Genomic DNA, 23,711 nt, shown 5'->3' with positions numbered 1-23,711 from the left:
GTCACAATGATGGAAAAGCAGGAAGGAATAAAGGGTTCATGAAAAGTTAGTTTATGGTAAAAATAGAAGAGATTAGGAAACTGGCACAGGTGGTTTCAGTTTTTGAAGCTGTTCACCAGACTCAAGAGAATGAAGAAGTTAATATTGGAGATTGACAGTAGAGTGGCTTCATAGGAAAAATTGCAGCCTCTGTCTTCGATACGTTATCTTCCCTTGCAGGAAGTTCTGCAAAGAAGGTTCAGAAGACACAGAAGGGCCAGAGAAATGAGAGGACAACAGTGAAATAAGCAACTTGACAAGAGTTGAGGCGGCCTAGCTCTCTTCCCCTACTTGAATCAGAGTCCCATTGATAAGCTTGATTTTGGACCAACTGCTAGGCATGCTGAGGGCCATCCCAGCTGAAGAGTATAAGCAGGAATGTCTATGGAAAAATGCCAGTGCTGACAAGGATGGCCAAGAGGATGGCCAAGTGCCCAGATGGAAAGAGAAGTGGACACACTTCTCATCTGATTCCTCTCTTTAGATAATACTAGAAACACAGTGTGAGTTTTCCAATTCACATCTGAGCTATAAACTCCAGGACTTTCGCTAATCATAGTTTCTACTGTTTCTTGTTCCAGAAGCTTTTTCTTTCCTTGGTACATACCCTACTCAAACTCAGACCACCATCTGAGGTTGAGATGAGTAGCCACAAATGTGGGAAGTGAAGAAAAAGCTATTCTGGGGCCTGGGTACTCACCCTGGCTATTGTTCCAGGCTGTTCTGTCTGCAGCAGAGTGACCGAGATTTATCTCCCTGCACAGGGAGCTGTAACAGCAGCATCTGTCTCCAGGGAAGATAAAAGTGACAGAGGTCTTCCACTCAGGTCCTCCAGGAATGGGAAAGTTGGAGCTGGCTTTGAAATCCAGGGGAAGGGAGTTCAGATCATAGACTTCAGAGCAATCCATTAAATTCTAGTTGTTTTCAGAGACTAGTAGCATCCATGGCCCATATGAATTTGAAATCCTTTTGATTGAATTCCTGAAGCATCTTTGGGGTCAGTGCACAGGATAAGTCCTACAGGATTTTTCTGAATTTTCATAGGGTAGGCATAAGGAACAATGGGTTTGGAACCCAGTGGAGGTCAAACCCAGTGTAAAGAAGTCTGGAAAATCTTTAGAAGAAGTAGCTTATGGACAGCTTTCTAAACAGCCTAGACTGTGCTGAGTTATTAGCTCTCATTCTGAGACGACTAGGAGTAAAATTTTGAATCTCTTAAGTGATTCTGAGACATGGCAATCTTAGGATTGACCTAACCAATCAAGCAAGTGTAATAATGACAAAATTTGGGCAATATAAAAAGTGTGACTAACAAGCCAGTCAGACTTTCACCACAGCATCTGACTCCTGAGTCTTCATTTGGTAAAATCGAACATTTGGAATTTTGTTATCTCTTGGGATCTTTTTGTTTTCTAAAGAGACAGAAAGGGAGTAAATCCAGATGGGAAAGGACAGGGTGGGGATTGGTGGGGGTGGGGGAGGTCTGGAAGGAAAAGGAGAGGAAATTGCAATCAGAATATATTGTATGAGAAAAGAATCTATTTTCAATGACGGAGAAAACCCAACAGTGACAATAATTATAATATATTGTAGACTTGAAATTGTTGGAGGATAGACCTTAAATGTCCTCACCACAAAAATGACAACTGTGAGATGACGGGTATATTAATTGGCGTTTGTCAACCATTTCACAGTAGATACATATGCAAGAACATGTGTTAGCACAGTACAGACACAGTTTTGTCAGTTATTTCTTAATACATCTGTAAAATATTGTTTTGTCAGCCTTATCTCCTGTTTTATTTTTGTTTTTTTTTAATTTTTTTTAACTTTTCGTCTGTTCATTGTGAATTTTATATTGTGCACCCAAATCCCACGTATCTCCACTTCTCTTGATACCTCCCCTCAACCCTTGTAACCTCCCCTGAATGGAGAAAAAGAAATCTCATTGTGGAAGCTGCTGTGTGTCAAAGTGTGTCCCACAGTATACCCTATAGTCCATATTTCTTTGCTTGCAAATGTTCATTGTAATGAGTTGTTGGTCACGTACAAGGCCTTTGGTTTCTGTTGTACTATCAATACTGGAACCTCGCTGGGACTCCCCTTAAGATATCCTGTTGTTGCTCAGTGTCATGGAGATCCTGTAGTTTTTGATCTGTAGGTCTGGCCCTGTCATGTACTTCAGCAGTTCATTGATGCGGTAGATATTGGGACAAGACAGTTCAAAGCCCTGGATTTGGGCCTGAGAGGTATCTGATCTGGTCAGCCCACCAGGTCTCCTGCACCCACACCACCAGGGCAAGCTATCCTGCCCTGCCCTGGCTGGCCCATGGACCAGCAAAGGACAGAGCCAGTTCTCCCACTCTCATGCCCTTGGGGCTGGCTCATCTTCCACGCTATCAGGGCCAGGTCTACTGAGCTGCCCAGGTGAAGTGCAGGGCCTGCTCTCCTGAGTGCTGCAACAGGAGAAGGGCAGTGACAGCATTCCTGCTCTCATGACATCATGGGACCATCTCTCCTGCCTGCTACATGAGAGGAAGGCAAAAAGAAGGGGAGGAATCTCTTTCCCTTGTCTGTATCACTGCCCAGAAGAGAAGAGGCAGGCCCGACTCTCCTGTGCTCATACCCTCTGGGCAGCAGCTCACCCACAACTCCTGCAGCGGGCAGGGGCCCTCTCTCCAGAGTACAGTAGCTGACTAGGAGTGGGGTCATCTTTCTTGCTTTCACATCCCTGGGCTAACTCTCCTAGGATGCTCAGGCAAGGGATGGGGTCAGTTCCACACAGTCCTCAGACATCAACATATCCCTAGAGCAGGAACACTTGTCTGGCCTTTGGTGGAAACAGACCTCTGCTGCTACAGGGATGGACTCAGATATGATCTCTGGTAGCAGCACAGGCCAAGATCCTACCATGGTCCCAGGTGGTATCACTGGCTATTCACATCAGGCTGTTCCTCACTACCCTTAAGTCTCCAGTTCTGCCTCTCTTCATTGTGCCCATATCTTTCTCTTTCTCTTCTATTTTCCTACCACTTCCTTGTTCCTCTTCTTTTTTTAATTTTAGTTCTTCTTTTTATTGGATATTTTATTTACATTTCAGATGTTATCCCCTTACCCTATTTCCCTCCCCTCCCACCCAGGAACCCCCCTATCCCATCGCCCCTCCTCCTGGTTCTATGAGGATGTGCCCCCCCACTCCCACCTCCCCACCCTCAAATTCCCCCACACATGGCATCCAGCCTTCATGGGACCAAGGATCTCTTCTCCCACCTATACCTAACAGGACCATCCTCCTCTACATATACAGCTGGAGCCATGGGTCCCTCCCTAGGTGTCCCCAGGATGGTGGTTTAGACCCTGAGTGCTTTGGTTGATTGCTATTGTTGCTCTCCTCATGAGGTCACGAACTCTTTCAGCTTCTTCAGTCTTCACTCTAACTCCTCCATTGGGAACCCCATGATCAATTCAATAGTTAGCTGTGAGCATCTGCCTCTGACTATGTCAGACTCTTGCAGACCTCTAAGAAGACAGCTATATCAGGCTCCTGTCAGCATGCACTTCCCGACATCCACATTAGCTTCTACCTTTGGTGAATGCACATGGGATGGATACCCAGGTGGAATTGTCTCCAGACGGCCCCTCCTTCAGTTTCTGTCCCACACTGTCTCCATATTTGCTCCTTTGAGTATTTTGTCATTCCTTCTAAGAAAGACTGAAGCACCCACACTTTATCTTCCTTCTTCATGAGCTTATGTGGTCTGTGAGTTGAATCTTTGGTATTTCAAGCTTCTGGGCTAAAATGCAATAATCAGTGAGTGAATACCATGTGTGTTCATTTGTGATTGGGTCATCTCACTCAGGATGATATTTTCTAGTTCTATCCATTTACCTAAGAATTTCTCGAATTCATTGTTTTTAATAGCTGAGTGATATTCCATTGTGTAAATGTAACACAGTTTTTGTAACCATTCCTCTGTTGAAGGACATCTGGGTTCTTTCCAGCATCTGGCTATTATAAATAAAGCTACTATGAACATAGTGGAGCATGTCCTTGTTATATGTTAGAGCATCTTCTGGGTATATGCCCAGGAGTGTTATAGCTGGGTCCTCAGGTATGCTATGTCCAGTTTTCTGAGGAACTGCCAGACTGATTTCCAGAATGGTTTCACCATCTTGCAATCCCACCAACAATGGAGGAGTGTTCCTCTTTCTCCACATCCTTGCCAGCATCTACTATCATGTGAGTTTTCATCTTAGCCATTCTGACTGGTGTGAGGTGGAATCTCAGGGTTGTTTTGATTTGCATTTCACTGATGACTAAGGATGCTGAACATTTCTTTAGGTGCTTCTTGGCCATTCGAGTTTCCTCAGTTGAGAATTCTTTGTTTAGTTCTATGCCTCATCTTTTAAATTGGTACAGAGACAGGCAGGAAGATCAATGAAATAGAATTGAAGACCCAGAAATGAACCTCCACACTTATGATCACTTGATCTTTGACAAAGGAGCTAAAACCATCCAGTGGAAAAAGAACAGCATTTTCAACAAATGGTGCTGGTTCAACTGGAGATTAGCATGTAGAAGAATGCAAATCGATCCATTCTTATCTCCTTGTACAGAGCTCAAGTCCAGGTGGATAAAGGACCTCCACATAAAACCAGATACACTGAAACTAATAGAAGAGAAGGTGGGGAAGACCCTTAAATACCTAGGCACAGGGGAAAAGTTTCTGAACAGAACACCAATGGCTTATGCTCTAAGATCAAGAATTGACAAATGAGACTTCATAAAATTGCAAAGTTTCTGTAAGGCAAAGGACACTGTCAATAGGACAAAATGACAGCCAACACATTGGGAAAAGATCTTTACCAATCCACAACCAATAAAGGACTAATATCCAATACATACAAAGACCTCAAGAAATTAGACTCCAGACAACCAAATAATCCTTGCTCCTCTTAATGGCACCTGTGGCCTCTGAGTGTCTGGGTTTATCTCAAGAGTGGTCTCAGGAGTGCCAACCTATCCCCCCCACCCCTGGCATTATGGCACCAGGTAGGAGTCTCGGAGTGTTAGGCTACTAATAATTCAGATGTTCGCAGGGCAGAACACCAAAGGTAGACATAATATCTTTCCTTTCTGACACCTGCTGGTGCACTTGTAGCACAGCATCACACCTGCAAAGCCTCTAGAGGAATTATTTTTAAGCCACTTGAAATCTTATTCCAGCCACTGCTGTGGGTATCAGTTCTTAGCAGACTTTAGTCACCTTAATTCACTCTTACTAAGGTCCTATGTCCTGTATCCTCTGCTTTCTCCTGGCTTCTCCTGTGATGATACAGTATGAGTGGCCCATTGAGATTCACTGGATACTTAGGCAGAGACTGTTTACCAGTACTTGAAGCTACTGTTTAGTAGAATCCAAAAGGGAAAACAATGCCCTTCCACCCACAAGGTAGTTTATTCTGTGACAGTTAAGGGAGTTCTGTATGACCTAGCAACTCTTGCCTAACAAGTGAGCAGCTCCATGCTGCATTTTATTTAGTTCTTTCTTTTCTCTGCCTCAGTCTTGCTGTGGTTTATCGCTGGTCACTGGAATGGACTGCTGCTTGTACTGTGTCAGCGTGGCCACTGTAATGGGAAGTTTTTTTTCCATTTGCTTTTCCTAACTTTAATCTGGTTTCAGCCTAAATATCCCCTTATGACCAGTTCAGTTTTTCCAACCTTCAAACTGCTTTCTCTTTCCTTGGTGTGGTTGATGAACTTTTAAAAAGCTCATTATGAACTATTTTGTTGTGGTCTCAATGTTCATAACTTTAATGTTTCAGGCCCTAGGATGTTGTATAAAGGGTTTATCTCTGAATACCATTAAATATGTATACAATGTATATTATATATGCTTTAAAATGTATCCCCTATTTTTTTAAAGATGAGAAATGAATACTTCTTATTAACTATGAGCTACAAGAATTAGTGACTAATGTCAGAAAGAATTCCAAATATGTGATAGGAAGCTGATAAAATTTTCACATTTTATGTTTCCGGCCATGGGATGATGTATAAAGTATTCTGAATATTTATCTTTGAATCACATTAAAGATGTAGACAAAGTATATATGTTTTAAAATGTAATGAAACATATTCTTACATATAATTAGTATGTATAATTAGTATGAACTATGCATAAGCCGCAAGAGTCGGTGGTGATTGTTGTCAGAGTTCCTCATATGTGATAGGAAGCTGGTAAAATACAGTTGTAAATGTACATTAAGTGTAAATCTTCTCCAATAATAATAAAACCAACCCAGGGAAAGCTCTATTTCCAGTAATAAACACATTATGTTCTCTCACTTCTAATCAAGCTCAACTATGTAAATAATACAGCCCAGAGATGAGGATTACATGATATCATGGAGAGACGTGAGCTTCTCTATCCTAAGGCAAACTTGTGCTATGGCTCTCAAGGGAACTGGTTACCTAAATGAGTGCCCTGCCCTACCAAGCCAACATAAACATGGCTGGGAACAGGGCAGTGCTTTTATGGTTATCTGTCCCTGGAGACACTGTTTTCTGGGAAAGACAGTCTCACTGTAGTGACCATTTGCTTGAGAGTCCCAGTTTCAGTGGTCTCTCAGAGAAGAAACAGCTTGGAGCCGTGTGCCAGCTGACTATGCTTCCCAAATGCAGAAGTCCTTCCAGGTAATGGGAACAGAAAGACAAACACTCTCCCAGGATCCTGATTTGTATAGCTAAGTTGTAACTGTGGTCACTGCCTCTCACTTTAATTTGCCATCTTTTGAAGTGCAACCACATTTTCTTGGGACAGCTTTGGAAGTTGGCCTGCTCTCCCATCTCCAGTGAACTGTCAATCTCTTCCACTCCATCTCTATCTCATTGAAATCCCATTTCTATCACCCATTGTGCTGTTTTCCATTTCCCACTCATTCAAACTAGTGTTTGTATGTAAGGAGGAAAGAGTCAGGAAATGAATTGGGGGGAAATAAAGGATAAATGAGATCCAGAAGAGAGATGGAGAACTTGCAAGTCCATTAATTTTTTTTTATTTTACCCTTTGTGTATACAAGTGTTTTGCCTGTGTACTACATGTGTGCTTATTCTTGTAGAGGCCAGAAAAGAATATTAGAATCTCTGGAAACTGGAATAATAGACCATTTTAAGTTGTTGTGTAGGAGACAGTAATTGAACCTGTGTCCTCTGGAAGAGCAGCCAGTGTTCTTAACTGCTCAGCCACCTATCATGCCCTCAACAAGTCCTGTTTTCAAATTCCAAGCTTTCAGGACACTATCACCAAGTGAATGACACTCAGAGGGCTGAGACAGAAGGTTGGCTATGTACATAGACCTTTGCTTGCTGTGACTTCAATGTCCATTCATATTCCTTTACCTCATTGTTATGAATCAACATTTTTGCCTGCTCCCATAGTAATGTGACAAGTGTTTGTTGAGAGCACACTAAATACTGAATACTGTGTTAAGTGTTCACCAAGGATTATTGGACCTGATTCTCACAAAAGCACTACCAGGTGAGAATGGTCATTAACTCTGGAAAGAAGGAGCCAGTCCAAAGAGTGAATTGACTTGATCACTCATACAGCAGCTGTTCTTCCTATTGGGCTCAACTTCCATTTAGAGAGCCTTCGAATGTTTCCTGTGGTGGGAAATTCTGTCTCTTGGAGCAGTTTTAATTTTTTTGGAAAGAGCCATAATTGGTATTAACAGAGTGCAGGAGATTAGATTGAGAAATGCCATGTTTGGGCAAAGAACAGGTACAGGCATAGGGAAGGAGCCTGCCTCTCATGTAGGCCAGAGTGCAACTTCCATGGAGTGTCCTGAGTTGATATTGTGAGAGTCTGTAAGGCTTGCTAGTGATATTAATTGAACAGCGTATTTGAAATGTGGCAGGAGCTTAGAGATTATTTTACTCAATCACAACCTTTCACTGATGAGACTGCATGAACTAGTGAACATCATTCATCTAGTGTCAGAGTGAAAATGTAGCTCAGAGCCACCAAATTCCAACCCATGGCTCTGTAATACCTTTGTGTGGGGTTAAGTAAGGCAATTTTTGTGCTTTTCGGCATATTCTTCTTTGTCATTGTCCTGGTTAAGGTTTCATTGCTGTGAAGAGACACCATGACCAAGGCAACTCTTCTTTTTTTTATTGGATATTTTATTTATTTACAATACAGATGTCATCCCCTTTCCCCATTTCCCCTCCCTAGACCTGCCTATCCTATAACCCCTTTTCCTTTATGCTTTAATACCATTTTGATTACATAGTTCTAGATTGAGGGTCTAGCAATACAATAGATGCAAATAGTCAAGGAACAAGCAATACAATAAAAACAAATAGTAAAAGAAAAAGCAAGGCGTTAAACCCAATTACATGAATACTTGAATGATCACTATTTCTAAAGGCTTATCAGGATGACCAAAGTATCTGAGCCTAGCCCTGTCCTAGCCCAAGGTCATTTTCATGTCTGATGTCTACTTCCTTGTTCTAGCCTAAAATTTAGATTCCTGCCTGAAATTGCTTCTTTGTTCTAGCCTAATTTTTAGATTCCTGCCTGAAGCCTACTTCCTTGTCCTTGGTCAATGTCATATTTCTGCCAAGCAACCCATTTCCTTGTCCTTGGCCCATGTCAGATTCTTACCAAGTAGCCCCAAAGGCTCTCCACCTCTCCCCTTTTTTATTTAATTAACAAGACTGAGCCTGTCTTAGGTCATTCTGACAAGAATGCCTTCCTTACCTGTCATGGAATATGCATTATCAAAAGCAATGCACTTATGTCTTAGGTTGATAAGGCTCTGTGCAGAATCTTACCATCTTTGGCTTGCCAGCCTTTTAAATTAATAACTCTGTCTGGGGGTCCATTATCAATTTCAAGTCATGTACTTTGGCTGCCAGCCAAGGCAACTCTTATAAGGAAAACTTTTAATTGGGGATGGCTTACAGTATCAGAAGTTCAGTCCATTATCATCATGGCAGGAAGCATGGCAGCCTTCAGGCAGACATGGTGTTGGAGAAGGAACTGAGAGTTCTACCTTTTGATCCAAAGGCAGCCAGTATAAGGGTCTCTTCTGCACTGGGTGGAGCTTGAGCCTAGGACCTTAAAGCCCAATCCCACAGTGATGCACTTCCTCCAACAAGGCCATGCATACTCCAACAATAGTAGCAGTCCTAATAGCAGCACTTCCCATGGACCAAGCATATTTAAACCACCACAATCATCCTCTGAGGGAACATAATATGGGATAGAAGAGTAGAAAGTTTTTTCTCTGTTCTCTCTCTCTCTCTCTCTCTCTCTGTCTCTTCCTCTCTCTATAGCAGGATATTTATTCTGCTACATTGTATTCATAGTGGAGCTCAGTGATTAGACAGTAGAAGAGGAGGTGGAGCTGGGAGAGGAGAAAAGAGAAAAGGGAGGGGAAGAAAAAAAGGAAGGGGAGGGGAGAAAGAGAGGAAGGGGAGGAGAAGAAAGAGGCTATCAGCCATGGAGAACCACTGATGGATCTAAAGCTGTCCTGGGTAGCAACTTCTATCAAAAGGTTCGATATTGGGTGACATCTCTAATTGTGTGGGCATCTTGTTAATTGAGCATTTCTAAATATATAAATCCTTCAGGCAAATTAAGCTTTAAGAGTCTCATTTCTACCGAGTACTGTGAAGATGGCAGATATTGTCTGGGGTTCAGCTGGGCTTTGTGGATTTAGTGTGGTGGATTGGTAGAGTCATCCTCCATGCTAGCATCTCGTGGGTGCCAGGGCCTGCACATCTAGCTAGCTGGAGCCCGGGTCAGAGCCAAGGAGCAGCTGGAACATGGCAGCTGCCCAGGAACAAGTCAGACTGGGCACCGTTTTCTAACTATCACCCCTACACTCTCTCTTTCTCATATAATCTGTGGATTTACACTCACTACATAATTGAGAATGACCTTGGTCTCTCTGTACTCTGTCCTCCATATCAAAGTGCTGGGATTACATAGTGTGTTTTACCACCCCACCCCATGTACAGTTCTTCAAAACACCCCCAAAGCCTATGATTGACAACATTGTAATGTGTTGCTCTAGCCCTTCCCGCCTCCCCCCACCCCCAGGATGGTCCTTGTGGGAGGGGTTAAGAATGCATGGAATCAGTGACTCAGATTCCGGGAGCCAGGTGAGATGCAGAATCAGACTTGTTTACTGTTATAGTAGAGAATGCCTTTATACCCTCTGCCCACATCCCCTCTAGCACTAGCTGATTCTCTGCTTTTCCCCCGCCACCCCCCATGGTGGTCACATGCTCTGTCTTTGTTCATCTCTGGGTCAAGTAGGTTCCAGGGTTAGTGAATGTGGAAGCACCTGCTGTGCTTCTGTGTGTCATTTGTGTGTGTAGGGTTGGGTGTTGGAGGGGCACTAGTCAGAACATCCTGACTCACTCCTCCTACTGTAATGCAAACTTACAAGTGTCACAGTAGTAGACCTTATGTTAAACACTGTTACTACAACAGGAAAATAACAACAAGGGGATCTTGGAGAAAACTCTTGGTGGTGATGGATATATTTATTGTATTGATTTTGATTGATATGCTAATGTCTAGAGTGGGAACTGACATCGAACTGTGTGCTTTATTGTATCTCTGTGTTCTAATCATACATAACTGAATTAGGTAAAGAAAAAAGTATCTTATATCATCAACAGCTATGTTCATCACCCCTGGAAAACATATTAGGAAAAGGAGCCTCACAGAGGTTGAGTTAGCTCAGTAGCCTCAGATTAGATCAGCATCACATTCTGTCATTCTTTTTCTTTTTCCTTCCAGAAGAGACATGGAATCTTTGAAAACCAATGAACCTGTACTTGTGTCTGAATCCTCACTTAGGTCTGAAAGGCAGGTGTTATCCTATTCACATAATTCAGATGGAAAAAACCAAGGTCTGAAAGGGGAAATGGCTTAACTAAAACACTTCTGGAAGGAGTCGTCTCTCAAGACCTTTTATCATATACATAGGTCAATCCATGCCTGCCTTGTCAGTTCTCAAGTGCAGTGCAGGAAGTGTAGAAGAAGAGAGAGGGACTTCAGAAGGATCTCACTTCAAGTCTGGAGTGCACCCCCCTACCCCCACTGTGTGACTTGGGGGAGTTTACATAACTAACTTCTTATTTTCTACTTGGAAAAAACGGTTCTCTTAATTGTTCTTAATTATAAAAGTAAGGTACTAAATTAGTAGAGAATCATAGTAAGTCCCCAGTAAGTGCTACTTTTTTTTTTTTTGGTTTGTTTTTTCGAGACAGGGTTTCTCTTTGTAGCCCTGGCTGTCCTGGACTCACTCTGTAGACTCGGCTAGCCTCGAACTCTCGAACTCAGAAATCCACCTGCCTCTGCCTCCCAAGTGCTGGGATTAAAGGTGTGTGCCAACACCGCCCGGCGTAAGTGCTACTTTTAAATGTAATACAAAAAACCCAACTCACAGGTTTCTCAAACTTGTACCTTCTTTCCTTAACCCAGTCCTATGTGTCCCATGTCACACTTCAATCCACCTCTTACTTCACCTGTAGGTATGACAGATACTTTCCTTCATTCAATTTCCCATCTCAAGTTTTTGGTACTTTTCTGCTTTAGGGCTTTCTTCAAAATATACACTGAAAGAACCAGGGTCGATCTTCAATGACATAGGAGTTTCATCTTAATTAAGCATCTTAATCCATCCTTTGTCTAAGGAATTACCCAAGGCATCTTTTAAAGTAGAGTCTAGTACCTGTTATTCACAGTAGTGACCTTGGCAATAACTATATGGAATATTCTATCTTCCATGTCACTCGTTTTCCGATTTCTTCTTGTTTTCTGGAAACACACCTGACTCTACTGCTCTTGAATTCATGTTTCAGGTTGTTCTTTGCATACCCAGCTCGAGATACCAAGTATTTCTTGTGGAAGATAGTGCCTCATGTTTATGTGATTCTCACATGCTTATAGATTTTGCTGAAGACCATAGGCTAAAGACTACCAGAGTGTTCTTGTAGTCACACAAATCTAGATTCATTAACTTGTGGTAACTAAGAAGAACATATCAATGGATTCAGTGTTTCGAAAGAAGAGACGCAATTGTATTCATAATGTGTGGGTTTTTATCTGTTATTTATGTGATGGTTTTAAAGGTAGAGGTTGTTCAGTGGTCATATCCTTAGAATATGGGAGTCTGTTGTGGGAAATATTAGCTGGGAAAACTGTTGCCTGGGACTGGCCTAGAGGCAGCAAGACCACTGGGCAGAGAGTAGCTGGATATAGCGCAGGATGGTGCAACTTTTTAAATATTTCCCGCAACAGAAATCCATACAGCTAGAGATCAGTATAGCAACACATGAACTGAAGAAATCAGTTTTACAAAGTTTGAGCTTAGATTGATTGGGATGCCTATTAAAATTGGGCTGCTACGGTTAATTTCAGCACATTTACATATACTGCATATATATATAATTACAGTATATTTAACACACTAATGCTTTTCATGGTTTTGATTTCAAGTTTTGGCTTTTCCTTCACAGTTTAGCTGCCTACAGGAACGCTTTTCCTCTGTATCAGCTCTTCATGTCTTGGTTAGGTAAGACTCTCCAGATGGGAGCTGGAGAGAGTGCTCAGCAGTCAAGAGCACTGGCTACTTTTCCAGAGCACTGCGATTCAAAGACTGATGCTTACATGTGCCCTATTTGTAACTCCTGCCCCAGGGGGTCAGATATCCTGTGTTGGTCAAGGGCACTGAATACATGTGGTACATAAACATATATGAAGGTAAAACATTCATACATATGAAATCAAAAATAAATTTCAGAGATGTTAATGGGTGAATAGATGAAAAGAGACTGATAGACAGAAATAATGGAAAGAAAGAATAAAGTTTATATTAGGGAATAGGCTTGAATGATTGAGGGGCTTGTCAATCCAAAATCTGCAAAATGGGAAGTTCAAGGAAGAATAAACACTACAGTGCTTCAGAATTTCTTTTTGTCCAGGGGAGGTTGGTCTTTGTTCTATTCAGTCCTCATGTGACTGAGCAGGGCATCTCCACATTACAGAAGACAGTCTGTTCTTTATTTTCAAATTCTATTATTTTAAATGTTAATACCACAAAAAACACTTCATCATGGATATATCTAGAAAAATGTATGTTCAGATATCTGGAAGTCATGTGCCATCCAAACTTATCTAAAATGTTAGTCATAAAATGTCAAATGATTTTCCTTCATCCGCATGATTATTACTATTTTATTACTCCAATCAGAAAGATCTTACTAAATTATTACACAATATTCACAAAAAGAACAACAAAGTTTCCTTGGAATGTTTTGGTTCTGCTTTTGGTCTTGGAAATGAAGCCTGTTATAAAGCTATAGGTAGAAAAAAATGCCAAGAAAATGTGTACCTTACCTGAGGGTGTTCAATGACTGAAGCATCTTGCTGTCCTTCCCGAGACTGTGCAGCTACCAGCCTTCATGAGAGCTCTAAAGGGCTGTAACATGGGCCTGTTGTGACTGCAGTACACTACTGGAACTTTGGTATTTCGGACCCAATATCATCCTTTTGGAGCTATTTTTATAAGCCTTAATAATATATTTTTCTTTAACCTAATAGATCCAAACCTCTTCTTACCACATTAATGTTATATAATGGACAATAAGCTATTTTACAGCATTTTAAATGATGTTTTTTATTGTGACAGATGCATACTATATAAATCTCACCACTTTAAGCATTATATGTACATTGAATATATTAACATTATTTTGTAGGTATCACTAATAACCTAATCTAAGAACCTTTTATGAAGGGAATATTCTATATGACATAAGTTCATTCAATATCTTTATAGTTGTGCAACCCATAATTGCACTGTTGGTAAAGAGGACTGTGGAGTTGCTCATATCTCCCAATGTTACTTTATGAACATAAAAACAGTAAATATAATACTGAACATTTCAAGATAAATTACTATGTTGTTTGATACACAAGTCAAGACTCAGACAATGTCATATTCTATACATTCAAGATATTTGACAGCTACAGGACACAATACAAAGAAGACATGCTCAAGGATATGTAAGAGACTAAAAAATTTAAACCTCTGTTCATCTGAGAAGAAGCAGCTACTCTATCAAGAAGAACAGTTTATGGTCCTCCACCAGGACAGGGTTAATCACTTACCACAAACACAAAGATGTCCATGTTAACACACAGCAGAGAGCAAACAGGATTTGTAATAGGCAGAGGAAATAGATGGCAGATGTTAAACAGGAAGCAATATAATATGGTAGTAAAGCAAATGTATTCAATTATCAAATTTAATTTAAAATTTTGGCACAGCACATTCAAGAAAGTTTTTTTTTTGCTTATTAAAACTTCTATCACATGTTGTGATAGGCAAAAGTGATAACTTACCTGGGAAAAGAATGAGATCACAGAAAGGCTGAAAAGCATTTATCACAGGATCTGGAACATGTTAAGCATACATGATACATTCATAAGCCTTACTATTTAGAGCTCGAATATGTTCCTAGGTAGGGAGTGGTGAAACCCTTGGCTACCATACTGTCAGCTTCATGTTCCACGTTTCAGAAGTTAAACAATAGCTTTATAACAAAGGAAGTAGGAATAAAAAAGTTGTTAGTAATTGAACATATTTTATCCAAATCACAAACTCAATAATTAGTTTAAATCACAAAATCTAGTTGTTTCATTTAGTATTATCAGTGGGTCTCATTTTACAGCAGAATCTTTAAAACATGTAATATTCATTGATATTTCACATTGTATCCATGATGGAGATAAACCATACTTTAGTTCACTAACCCACTCAGAGAAAAGCACTAGTGTGCTTTTGGGTAACTAGAATTAAGCAGGTATGATGAAATTACTATATTAAACCATATAGGACAAGGTTGATAGAATGGTAAAGGTCACGTGTTTCCTCCAGCTTCAATGTCCTTGTCACAGCTGATCTTGAACATAGCCAGCACTCGTGCTCTGATCTGTTTGGTCTTAGCACCATAGATGATGGGGTTGATCACAGGAGGCAGCAGCAGGTAGACATCCCCCATGAGGACATGCACAATGGGATCTAGGCTGTTTCCAAAACGGTGCACCACGGACAGGCCAATGAGTGGTACGTAGAAAGCCAGGACCACACCAATGTGTGACACACAGGTCCCAAATGCCTTAGCTCTCTCAGACTTGGAAGGTAGTTGCAGAACTGTTCGTATAATCAGGAAATAAGACAAGGAGATGAACATGACATCTACACCCATGACTAGCAGAATGGCAGTTAGACCATAGACTACATTGGGCAATGTGTCTGTATAGGCCAACTTCATCACATCCTGGTGGACACAATAGGAGTGGGAGAGCACATTGGAATGACAGAAGGCCAGTCGCTTGATCAGCAATGGAAGTGGGAAAAAGAATAGGGATCCCCGGACAAGAGCCACCATGCCAATTTGGACTGTTACTGTATTGTTGAGCACAGCAGCATGACGCAGTGGGTGGCAGATAGCCACATAACGGTCAAAGGCCATGGCCAGCAGGATGGTAGATTCGATTGCTGAGAGAGCATGAATGAAGAACATCTGGGCAAGACAGGCATCAAAAGTAATCTCCCGGGAGTCAAACCAAAAGAGGGCGAGAATCTTGGGCATTGTGGATGTGGACAAAGCCAGATCAATAGCTGCCAGCATGCAGAGAAAAAGGTACATGGGTGCATGCAGGCTCCGCTCTGTCCTCACGATGAAGACCACAATGCAGTTTCCAAACAATGCTACAGCGTACATGGAAAGCAGGGGGAAACCAAACCAAAAGTGAGCTTCCTCCAGTCCTGGAATCCCGATAAGTATGAAGGTGGCATGAGTGAAGTTGCAGGAGCTCATCGCTGACACCAAATGGGGCAGACTGGAAGAGGGAGAGGCCACACTGACAGCCTGTAAGGACACGGAGCAGAATCAGACTGTTCCCTGGAACTTAGTGGTATTAGCACTCCCTCCCTTCTCACTCTTTCCCCAACCATACCCCAGCTCCTGCATAAGCTACAAGGCTCTCTGTTCCCACTGGAAGAAACGTGGATGCTCAAAATTCTTTAATTATTGCTACTAAGGTACATTTAAAAATTTCAAAATAAAACTTTAGGAGAAAAAGACTTATCACCAAAATGTGGCTTTCTCTAGATTTCTTCAGATTCTCTTCTTGTCCCTATCTTTATTGTCTGGATGCTAGGTACTCCCCTTCTCATGAAATCACTGGACTAATTCTCTTTTCAGATAAAGACATCCTCCTTCCCCCGTCTCCCAGTTTCTTCTCCTCTGATGTCCCCATCCTCCACTGACACCATTTTTTATTTCTACTTTTCTTCCTTCACATTTTTCTTTCCCCCTCTCTTTTTATATTCACTCATTCAAATTTCAGAAGTATTTACTTGCATCACCAGTTAAGCACAATACTGTCTGTGAGATGCAGCTATGAGAACCGTTTCTTTTGACCTTACATGGCTTGCCTCGGGTGTGAGATGGATAAGTAACAAATACATCAGAGCACTGGGATAAAGGCCAACAAAGGAATTCATTGACTGCAGGCAATGACAAAGACAGAGCAGCTATCCTAGAAAAGACGGTCTTTACATTTCAATCTTGAAGCATGAGCAAAATTAGGCAGACAGAAAATGGAATAAAGGATCTTCCAAGGTAGAGAGAATAGAAAATATTTTTCAAATATTCAGGATTCTGGGTCCTTGGTTCTAACATTTGCAAAGGGGGAGGGAGAAACACAATAGCAACTCAGAAAGCAAAATCAAGCATCTCCCTCTAATTGTGTTTTTGCAGATGAAGGTGCTGACAAGACTCACCACCTCCAGCAGATCCTAGCTACCAGATATGTTCCCTATGACTGATTTTAGTTCCTGGTCAGCAACCATCTTCATGTCTGGAAGTCACCTCCAAGGCTATTTCTTTCATCCCAAACAGTTTGTGATGTGTGTGTGTGTGTGTGTGTGTGTGTGTGTGTGTGTCTGTGTGCGTGTGTAAAGCTCTGATTTGGGAAGAGGTATCACTGATTTTTTACTATGATATTCTGAGAATTTTCTTAGAACCTGTGCCAATAAATCATTCATATGAAGGAATTATTTCCTGTTTTTATTTTGTGTAGCATAATGTTTTGTTTTAACCCTATATCCCACCCAAACACCTGAGCTCTCACATCAAACCCTTTCCCTGTCCAGCTCCCTAATGCCCTGTTTTCAGAGCTGGCTAACATCAGGAGTGCCTGGCTTGGCTGTGAGCATTAGGAGCTTTGATGTGAAGAAGTAAATGATGCAGGTGTCTTTGTTGACAGTATCCAGGGTATCCAGATTAATTTGTTTATGTTTCCCAGGATTCTACTCTTCCTCTAACCAAGGTCTTTAATAAAGCTTGTCCATGACCTTTACCTTAATGGAGAGAGTTTAGAACCCAATAAAATGAGTGATTTTTGAAACTAGATTCTCCCTATTTTGGATGAGCAAAGACAAACAGATTAAGGATACAGAGGTTATAAAATCCATATCACTGATCTTTATTTTTGCCACCCTTATGGCTTTTGTAGGTAAAAGAACAGCTTCTCCTTACTGATAGATAGTGAATCCCAAACCTTGCTACGTGCTGCTGTCAGATAAAACTGTATTCTTCAGTGAGATGCAAGATAGCTTTTATCTTGAATCTTTGTGTCTGTCATAAACAACTCATGAGAAAGAATGCAAATGTCCCAACAAAAGACTCTATGTGGTATGAGAAAAAGCTAAGCAACTTTCTGTTGAAAAACCATGTTACGTGGCCACTGGACCCTAGAGAAATGGAAGCAACATGAGAAAAAGGCAGACTGAAGGGCAACAAGAGGCAAAAAGTCACATTTCATACTCTCAAGGGCTTTTATGTCACTGACATATTTAAGGGTCTGTCTCATCCACAGACTCAGACATGTTCCTAATTCACTGCTCTGCAGAGCACCTGTCCAGCCTTGCTGACACTTAAAGCACAAAACTAGTTTCTATTCTGTTTTGTGTTATTTTCAAAGATGTAAAACTATCTCCTTTAGGCTACATAACCTAAAAAAGTGTATGAAAGAATAATATAAGCAGTAAAACAGCAAGGTTGTAGCATATGATAGCAGTCTACCAACTTAATATTTCCCTAACAAAAATAATGAAGTATCAGAAATTGGTCTTCCAAAAACCTTTTTATTCACAATAGCATCAAAAATAATGCACTTAGCCCAAACCAGAAAAAAATGTACACATTGTGATCTTCAAACCATTACAGAAAGAAATTAAACACAGTAGTTAACAAACAGAATGATGCACAGTGATCATGGATTAGAACACAAAACTGTGTTAAGATTACGGTTTTTCCCTAAAATGATACGCAGATTTATTATAATTGCTATTGAAGCTTCTTTAGGCTGTCAAAACATTAGTTTTTTTTAATGTTAGCAAAGTAAAAGTATGATATTTTCATAGAAACGTGTTATTGTACATTGTTCTTGTTCAGCTCCTCACCATACTCTTGCTGGTCCCCTTAACACTCTCAAATACTTTCTCCTTCTGCTTTCTGTCATATAAACTGCATAACCCTTTTCTATCTTTCTTATTCTAAAATCTCTTTCCTCTCCTCAGATAGTCCCCTTTCTACTTTAAAACTACACACACACACACACATTCATACAAACACACACACACACACACACATACACACACACTCCACATCTAGACTCTGCATATGGAATATTTGTCATTCCGAATCTCGTTTACTTTTCGTAACATTATGATCTCCAGTTCTATCCATTTTCCTGTAGATTGTATTATTTCATTCTTTAGAGTTGAACATAATCTGTTACATACCACCCACCTTTCTCGAAATCATCAGCTAAAGTTCTGGGGCTCGTCTTAGAATGAGCATGCGGGGTCTTTAGGGACCCTCAATGTGGCAGGATCCTTGTGCTGCCAGACTCTTGGTAAGAGAGCACTCACCTGGGAATGGTGCAGTTCTACTCAAGGAGGGCAGCTGGATCTGGCTTTCACTTTCTGGAACAGGTCTCTTTATAATGCTACTCAGTAGGCTCAGGGAACAAGCTGCTGGAATACCAGCTGAAGCTCTAGGGATCTGGCAGACGGAGTGAAATGCTCATGGCTACTTGTATGCTTCTCTCACCGGCTTCCCACTTTTCATGTCTAAGGAAGCAATCTCAAAGGACCAAGGTCTCTGCCACCATTCCCACAATGACACATGTGAGTCTCTTGATAACAAACACATGTTCCCACTCCTCTGAGCTGATCTAATTTCCACGGTCAGCCACAAGGTTAGTGTTTCCTCATTATTTGATCTGCTAGACACAGCAGCTAAAGCGTATGACTGAATAGTCATGATCATTGAACTCTTGGAGTTCACACCAGGCTTAAAACCCAAGTAGGTACACTAAAATGTAGCCCTATGACTCAAAATAGGTTCATCAACATCTCCATAACTCCTTCCTACTTCTCTTTCTGTTTAAGCACAGCTCCTGATATGATGAAGTCACTTTTTATTATGACTGTGACATGAGTAAAGATGACTTTTTGGTCTATATCATACAGTGATAATATTAGATGAAGAATCTCATGCATTGTTTATTCATTAACCTTCAACAGGTGTTTGTCAAGAGTTTGTAATTTCATACCCAAAACAGAGGAAATTCCAAGGGTTATGAAGAATACTTTTTTATGAGATGGACAGAAACAAAATTAAATGAACATATTAACTAAATAGAATGCTAGATAGTCATAAGGAGAAAACAATGAAGAGGATAAGGAACGTATTAATATTGGGAGGAAAGAGGTGAGGCTGCCTGGTGGAGAGATACTTGGAGAGAGAAGGGAAGATATATCCATGGAAATATCTGGGGAAGATTGTTTCAGGAAGAGGGATCAGAGATTGCAAATAAGTTTCTCAAGGAACAAGTATGTCCAGTGCTTAGGAACAAGGCAGGCAGTGTACTTGAGTGGAGAGAAGAGGGACAGGGAGAGGTTGGGATAAAGGAAAATTCTGTTACTTGCCCATATAGGAACTTATAGCGTTAAGCAGTTTACATTCTTCTTTCAGACTTGGTGAGCTCAAGATCTTTATATAGAACTAGATATAATTCTGTAGAGTAGTCTCCACTACACGGGCTTGTTTTTATTGATCTATCATTGTCCATTCTGGTCTTTCTTTCACTCTTTCTTTTCAGGGACTTCATACTTCAAACCTTTACAATTTATCTAAAACAACATATTCTCCAAGAAGCAGTATTCCTAAGCTCTCTAATAATTCTTCTCCAGTGACATGTGCCCTTCTTCATACCTAGCCTTGTATGTCTTTATCTTTGGTTGATATTTATCTTGTCTTATCTCCTATTCTTTCTAGGTTTGCTTCAAATATGTCTTATCTTGTTATTGCCATTCTAAAAACAGAAACAATTATTGTCTTGTTAATTATGTATCAAGACTTATGATACATCTATATTTAAGAATGTGTTCATTCACTCATTGCATAAAAGCATGTTCTCTCAATACTGGTTTTATGTAGACATTATATTGCTCTTAGAGAATACAGAGATGAATACAATCAAGTCACTACCCTAAGATGCTAAAGTAACATCTACACACTCTTGACATAATAAGGAGTAATAGCAAATATCAGTGATTTTAATGAGGACTTGAATAGAAACATTAATCTAGGTTGGGTGGAGATGGGTTTTGAGAACACCCTGGATAAAGTAATAACCTCATCTAGACCAACCTGAGAGGGGCCACCCAGAACCCCCTCTGACAGGTGACCTGAATTCTTGCTTAGGCTGCAAGGCTAAGCACTGCAAAGGAATATAAATAAAAGTCAAAAATATCTCTCTGGGTTCCCTGAGGGACAAGCCTGACTGCATAGGAATTGATGTCAAAAGTATCCCCTCTCCAGGAAAAAGACATCAGGACGGGTATGGCCCTCATGCCTCACTGGACAGTGATAGGGGGACCGGAGCCACTACAAGGTCCCCTTAATTACTGGAGGTCAAATCTCTATCCCTGCCTTCACAAGATTGGATTCGCCACAGTCCGTCTATACTTAGAGAAGGGAGGAGATGTCAGGAGCATCCCTGCTTATACACTGAAGGCCTAAAATCAGCCATAGACCTAAAATCAGCAATAGGCCTGTCATACATGTATACTAACATCAAGTCTTGGGTCTCTGTGGATAAACACTGAAACAGATGGCTATAAGCTATTGTAAACAGGCAGTTTTTGTGACAATTTACCAGCCTGAGTAGTCATAGACCTTGTAAATAGGTAGCCTTGGCAGATAATACCAACTTAGATAAGGACTAGTGAATCATAGGCAGAGCCATAGCGACCTGTCCCCTGAACCCTTACCCAGCCGATATGCTGTTCTGAAAGATATCTGTATTCCCCCTGAACACCCACACTCCAGTGTCATCCCCTTCCCCACATCATGCCTTTCTGTGTTTATAACCTTTGTGTGAATGAGTATAAATTACAATTTGAAAAAAATAAATGAATTATATTAAAAAAACATTAATCTAATCAGGAGAGGGTTCAATAAAGAGATTTAAAAAAATAATTCAAATAAATGAGTATGAGTATTTATCTGTATATCTGTGTGCCTTGTGTCTGCAGAGTTACAGATGGTTGTAAGCTGTCTTGTGGCTCCCTAGGAATTAAACCCTAGTCCGTTGGAGAACATTCAGTGATCTTACCTGTTAAGCCAGCTCTCCATGCCCCACCTTCAGGAGAGGATTGTTAAGCAGAGATAAATCATAGCAGAAGGAAACAGAATTCTCTAAGTAGAGTAGTGTTGGTGGAGTAATACGAAGAGAAAAAAGAAAATGAGAAGGCAGATTAATGTGATTTAAAGATTGGTTCTATTTGGTGGGCTTAGGAGGGGAATGAACAGGTCATGCCAAGGACATCAGAACTGTGTATGTGTATTAAATTACATTTCTAGAAACTGTTGGAAGGATGTGTTCCAGGAAGATAAGATTAGATGTGCTTATGAATTTAAACTTAAGTGATAGACTTTTTCCTTATCTTCTGTAGTTAACTCTTTAACCTATTTTGTCTAATTTTCCTTCTAAACATAATGCGCATGTGACTTTTATTACTCTGGTTTCTGGAAACCAGAGAACCAACTTGGTCAGAGCATGACATTTGCTCTGCAAATTACCCATTCTCAGCGTCAGGTTGCCCATTTGTAATTATGGGAGCTCACAAGTTTCCAAGGGTTGGGACAGTAGGGTTCTCCACAAGTTAGTATATAGATATAAGCAGGGAGGGATATCTCTAGAAGTGTCATGAAAATCAGTGTCTGTCTTTTGAGATTGAGATTCCTTCTTATCTCCATTAAAATGATTCTCATTAGGAGAGGGAAATAGAATAAATAGATATAGCTGTAAGGAGAGGGTTGAATGGGAAGATCAAATGTGGAGGGGAAAGGGAGTAGGGGTATGGGAGGGAATATAGGAGAGATAGCTAAAATTAAGGTACAACCATATGCCCCTTCTTGCTCTCTTTCAAATTCATATATTTTTCATTAATTGTTACAATATGTATATGTACATGTATATGATGTATAGGCATAAGTATAGGTATAGGATGTATATAAATATTTACATACATATACATATGTACATTAATAAGTGTATGATGAATAGATGTAGGTATATGATGTATATGTGTATATTTATATAATATATATTCCTAAATGCATGAATCCAACCAACTCAGTCTGAACTCTGTTACTTTCTATGTATGTTTTCAGGGCTGATCATTTGATAGGTGTGCTCTTCTCCAATGTTAATACTGAATACTGTCATCTTTTGCTCTCAGCTCAAATCACTCCTACTCTGTCTCACTGCTTTCCAAGTATCACACCTTATGCAGCGAAGCAGGCAAAATCTAACATGTAAGCCCACATTCTTTGATCTCTCCATCTTTCCTTCTTGGATTTTTCTGCAGTTATTTGGGACTTTTATCATTGTTTCTTTATGGGTTATTACTGTATGAAGGGCATGATCCGTGAGGTTCAGAGAACAGAAAGGGATAGAAATAAACAGAAATTGGTGGGTTTTTTCAAAATATCAATCATCCACACAAAAAGCTCCATACCTAATTTTTTGCATTTAACTCATATTTATTAAGGAATATACAAGGAAAGTTTTATGTTGGAAAGGAGAGAGAGCTACAAGGCTACACAAAATTAGGGCAAAGTGTCACTAAGCCAAATGATCAAAGGAGGGCATCTTGCACAGCAGACTTCAAAATGAGAAGCTTCATGAAAGAATGTCTTGGAAACTACGAGAAGGTAATATGTTCTTGTGTAACATCTAAATTCTTATGCATATTTTAAGATATTATTTAATTATTTGTATATTAGTACAACTGAGGTTGAAAGATAGTATAGAACTAGGTGTGGTGGTACTCACATCTGTAATCCCAGCTACTTATAAGGTTGAGGTAGTTCAGTGTTACCATGGGGAATTTTGTGTGACTACTTCAAAACCAAACCAAACCAAACCTAACCAAACCAAACCAAACCAAACCAAACCAAACCAAACCAAACCAAACCAAACCAAACCAAA

The 23,711-nt window shown here is 40.4% G+C and overlaps 1 protein-coding gene and 1 non-coding gene across 4 annotated transcripts in view; both read right to left on the bottom strand.

Annotated features, from left to right (window-relative positions):
• Positions 1-5,105: 5,105 nt before the first annotated feature.
• Positions 5,106-5,236, bottom strand: LOC114634188. Its single transcript, XR_003713285.1, has one exon. It is a non-coding gene; the product is annotated as a small nucleolar RNA SNORA17 (small nucleolar RNA).
• An 8,488-nt stretch (positions 5,237-13,724) lies between these two features.
• LOC114634177 (olfactory receptor 51E2) overlaps positions 13,725-23,711 on the bottom strand; it is an 18,750-nt gene continuing 8,763 nt past the window's right edge. For 2 of the 3 annotated variants that reach the window (XM_028782844.1, XM_028782845.1), the window contains 2 exons: positions 19,078-19,210; positions 13,725-16,006 (listed from right to left, as the gene is read on the bottom strand). In XM_028782844.1, coding sequence (XP_028638677.1) covers positions 14,993-15,955 — 963 coding nt within the window. In that variant the 5' untranslated portion in view covers positions 15,956-16,006; positions 19,078-19,210 and the 3' untranslated portion in view covers positions 13,725-14,992. The remainder of the gene's footprint in view (positions 16,007-19,077; positions 19,211-23,711) is intronic. The other variant, XM_028782843.1, reaches the window with a different exon arrangement.

Source organism: Grammomys surdaster, unplaced genomic scaffold (genome assembly GCF_004785775.1).
Source record: "Grammomys surdaster isolate TR1022 unplaced genomic scaffold, NIH_TR_1.0 894, whole genome shotgun sequence".
Classification (NCBI taxonomy): Eukaryota; Metazoa; Chordata; class Mammalia; order Rodentia; family Muridae; genus Grammomys; species Grammomys surdaster.
The sequence above is the reverse complement of the archived record's forward strand: the minus strand, read 5'-3'. Positions and strand labels throughout refer to the sequence as shown.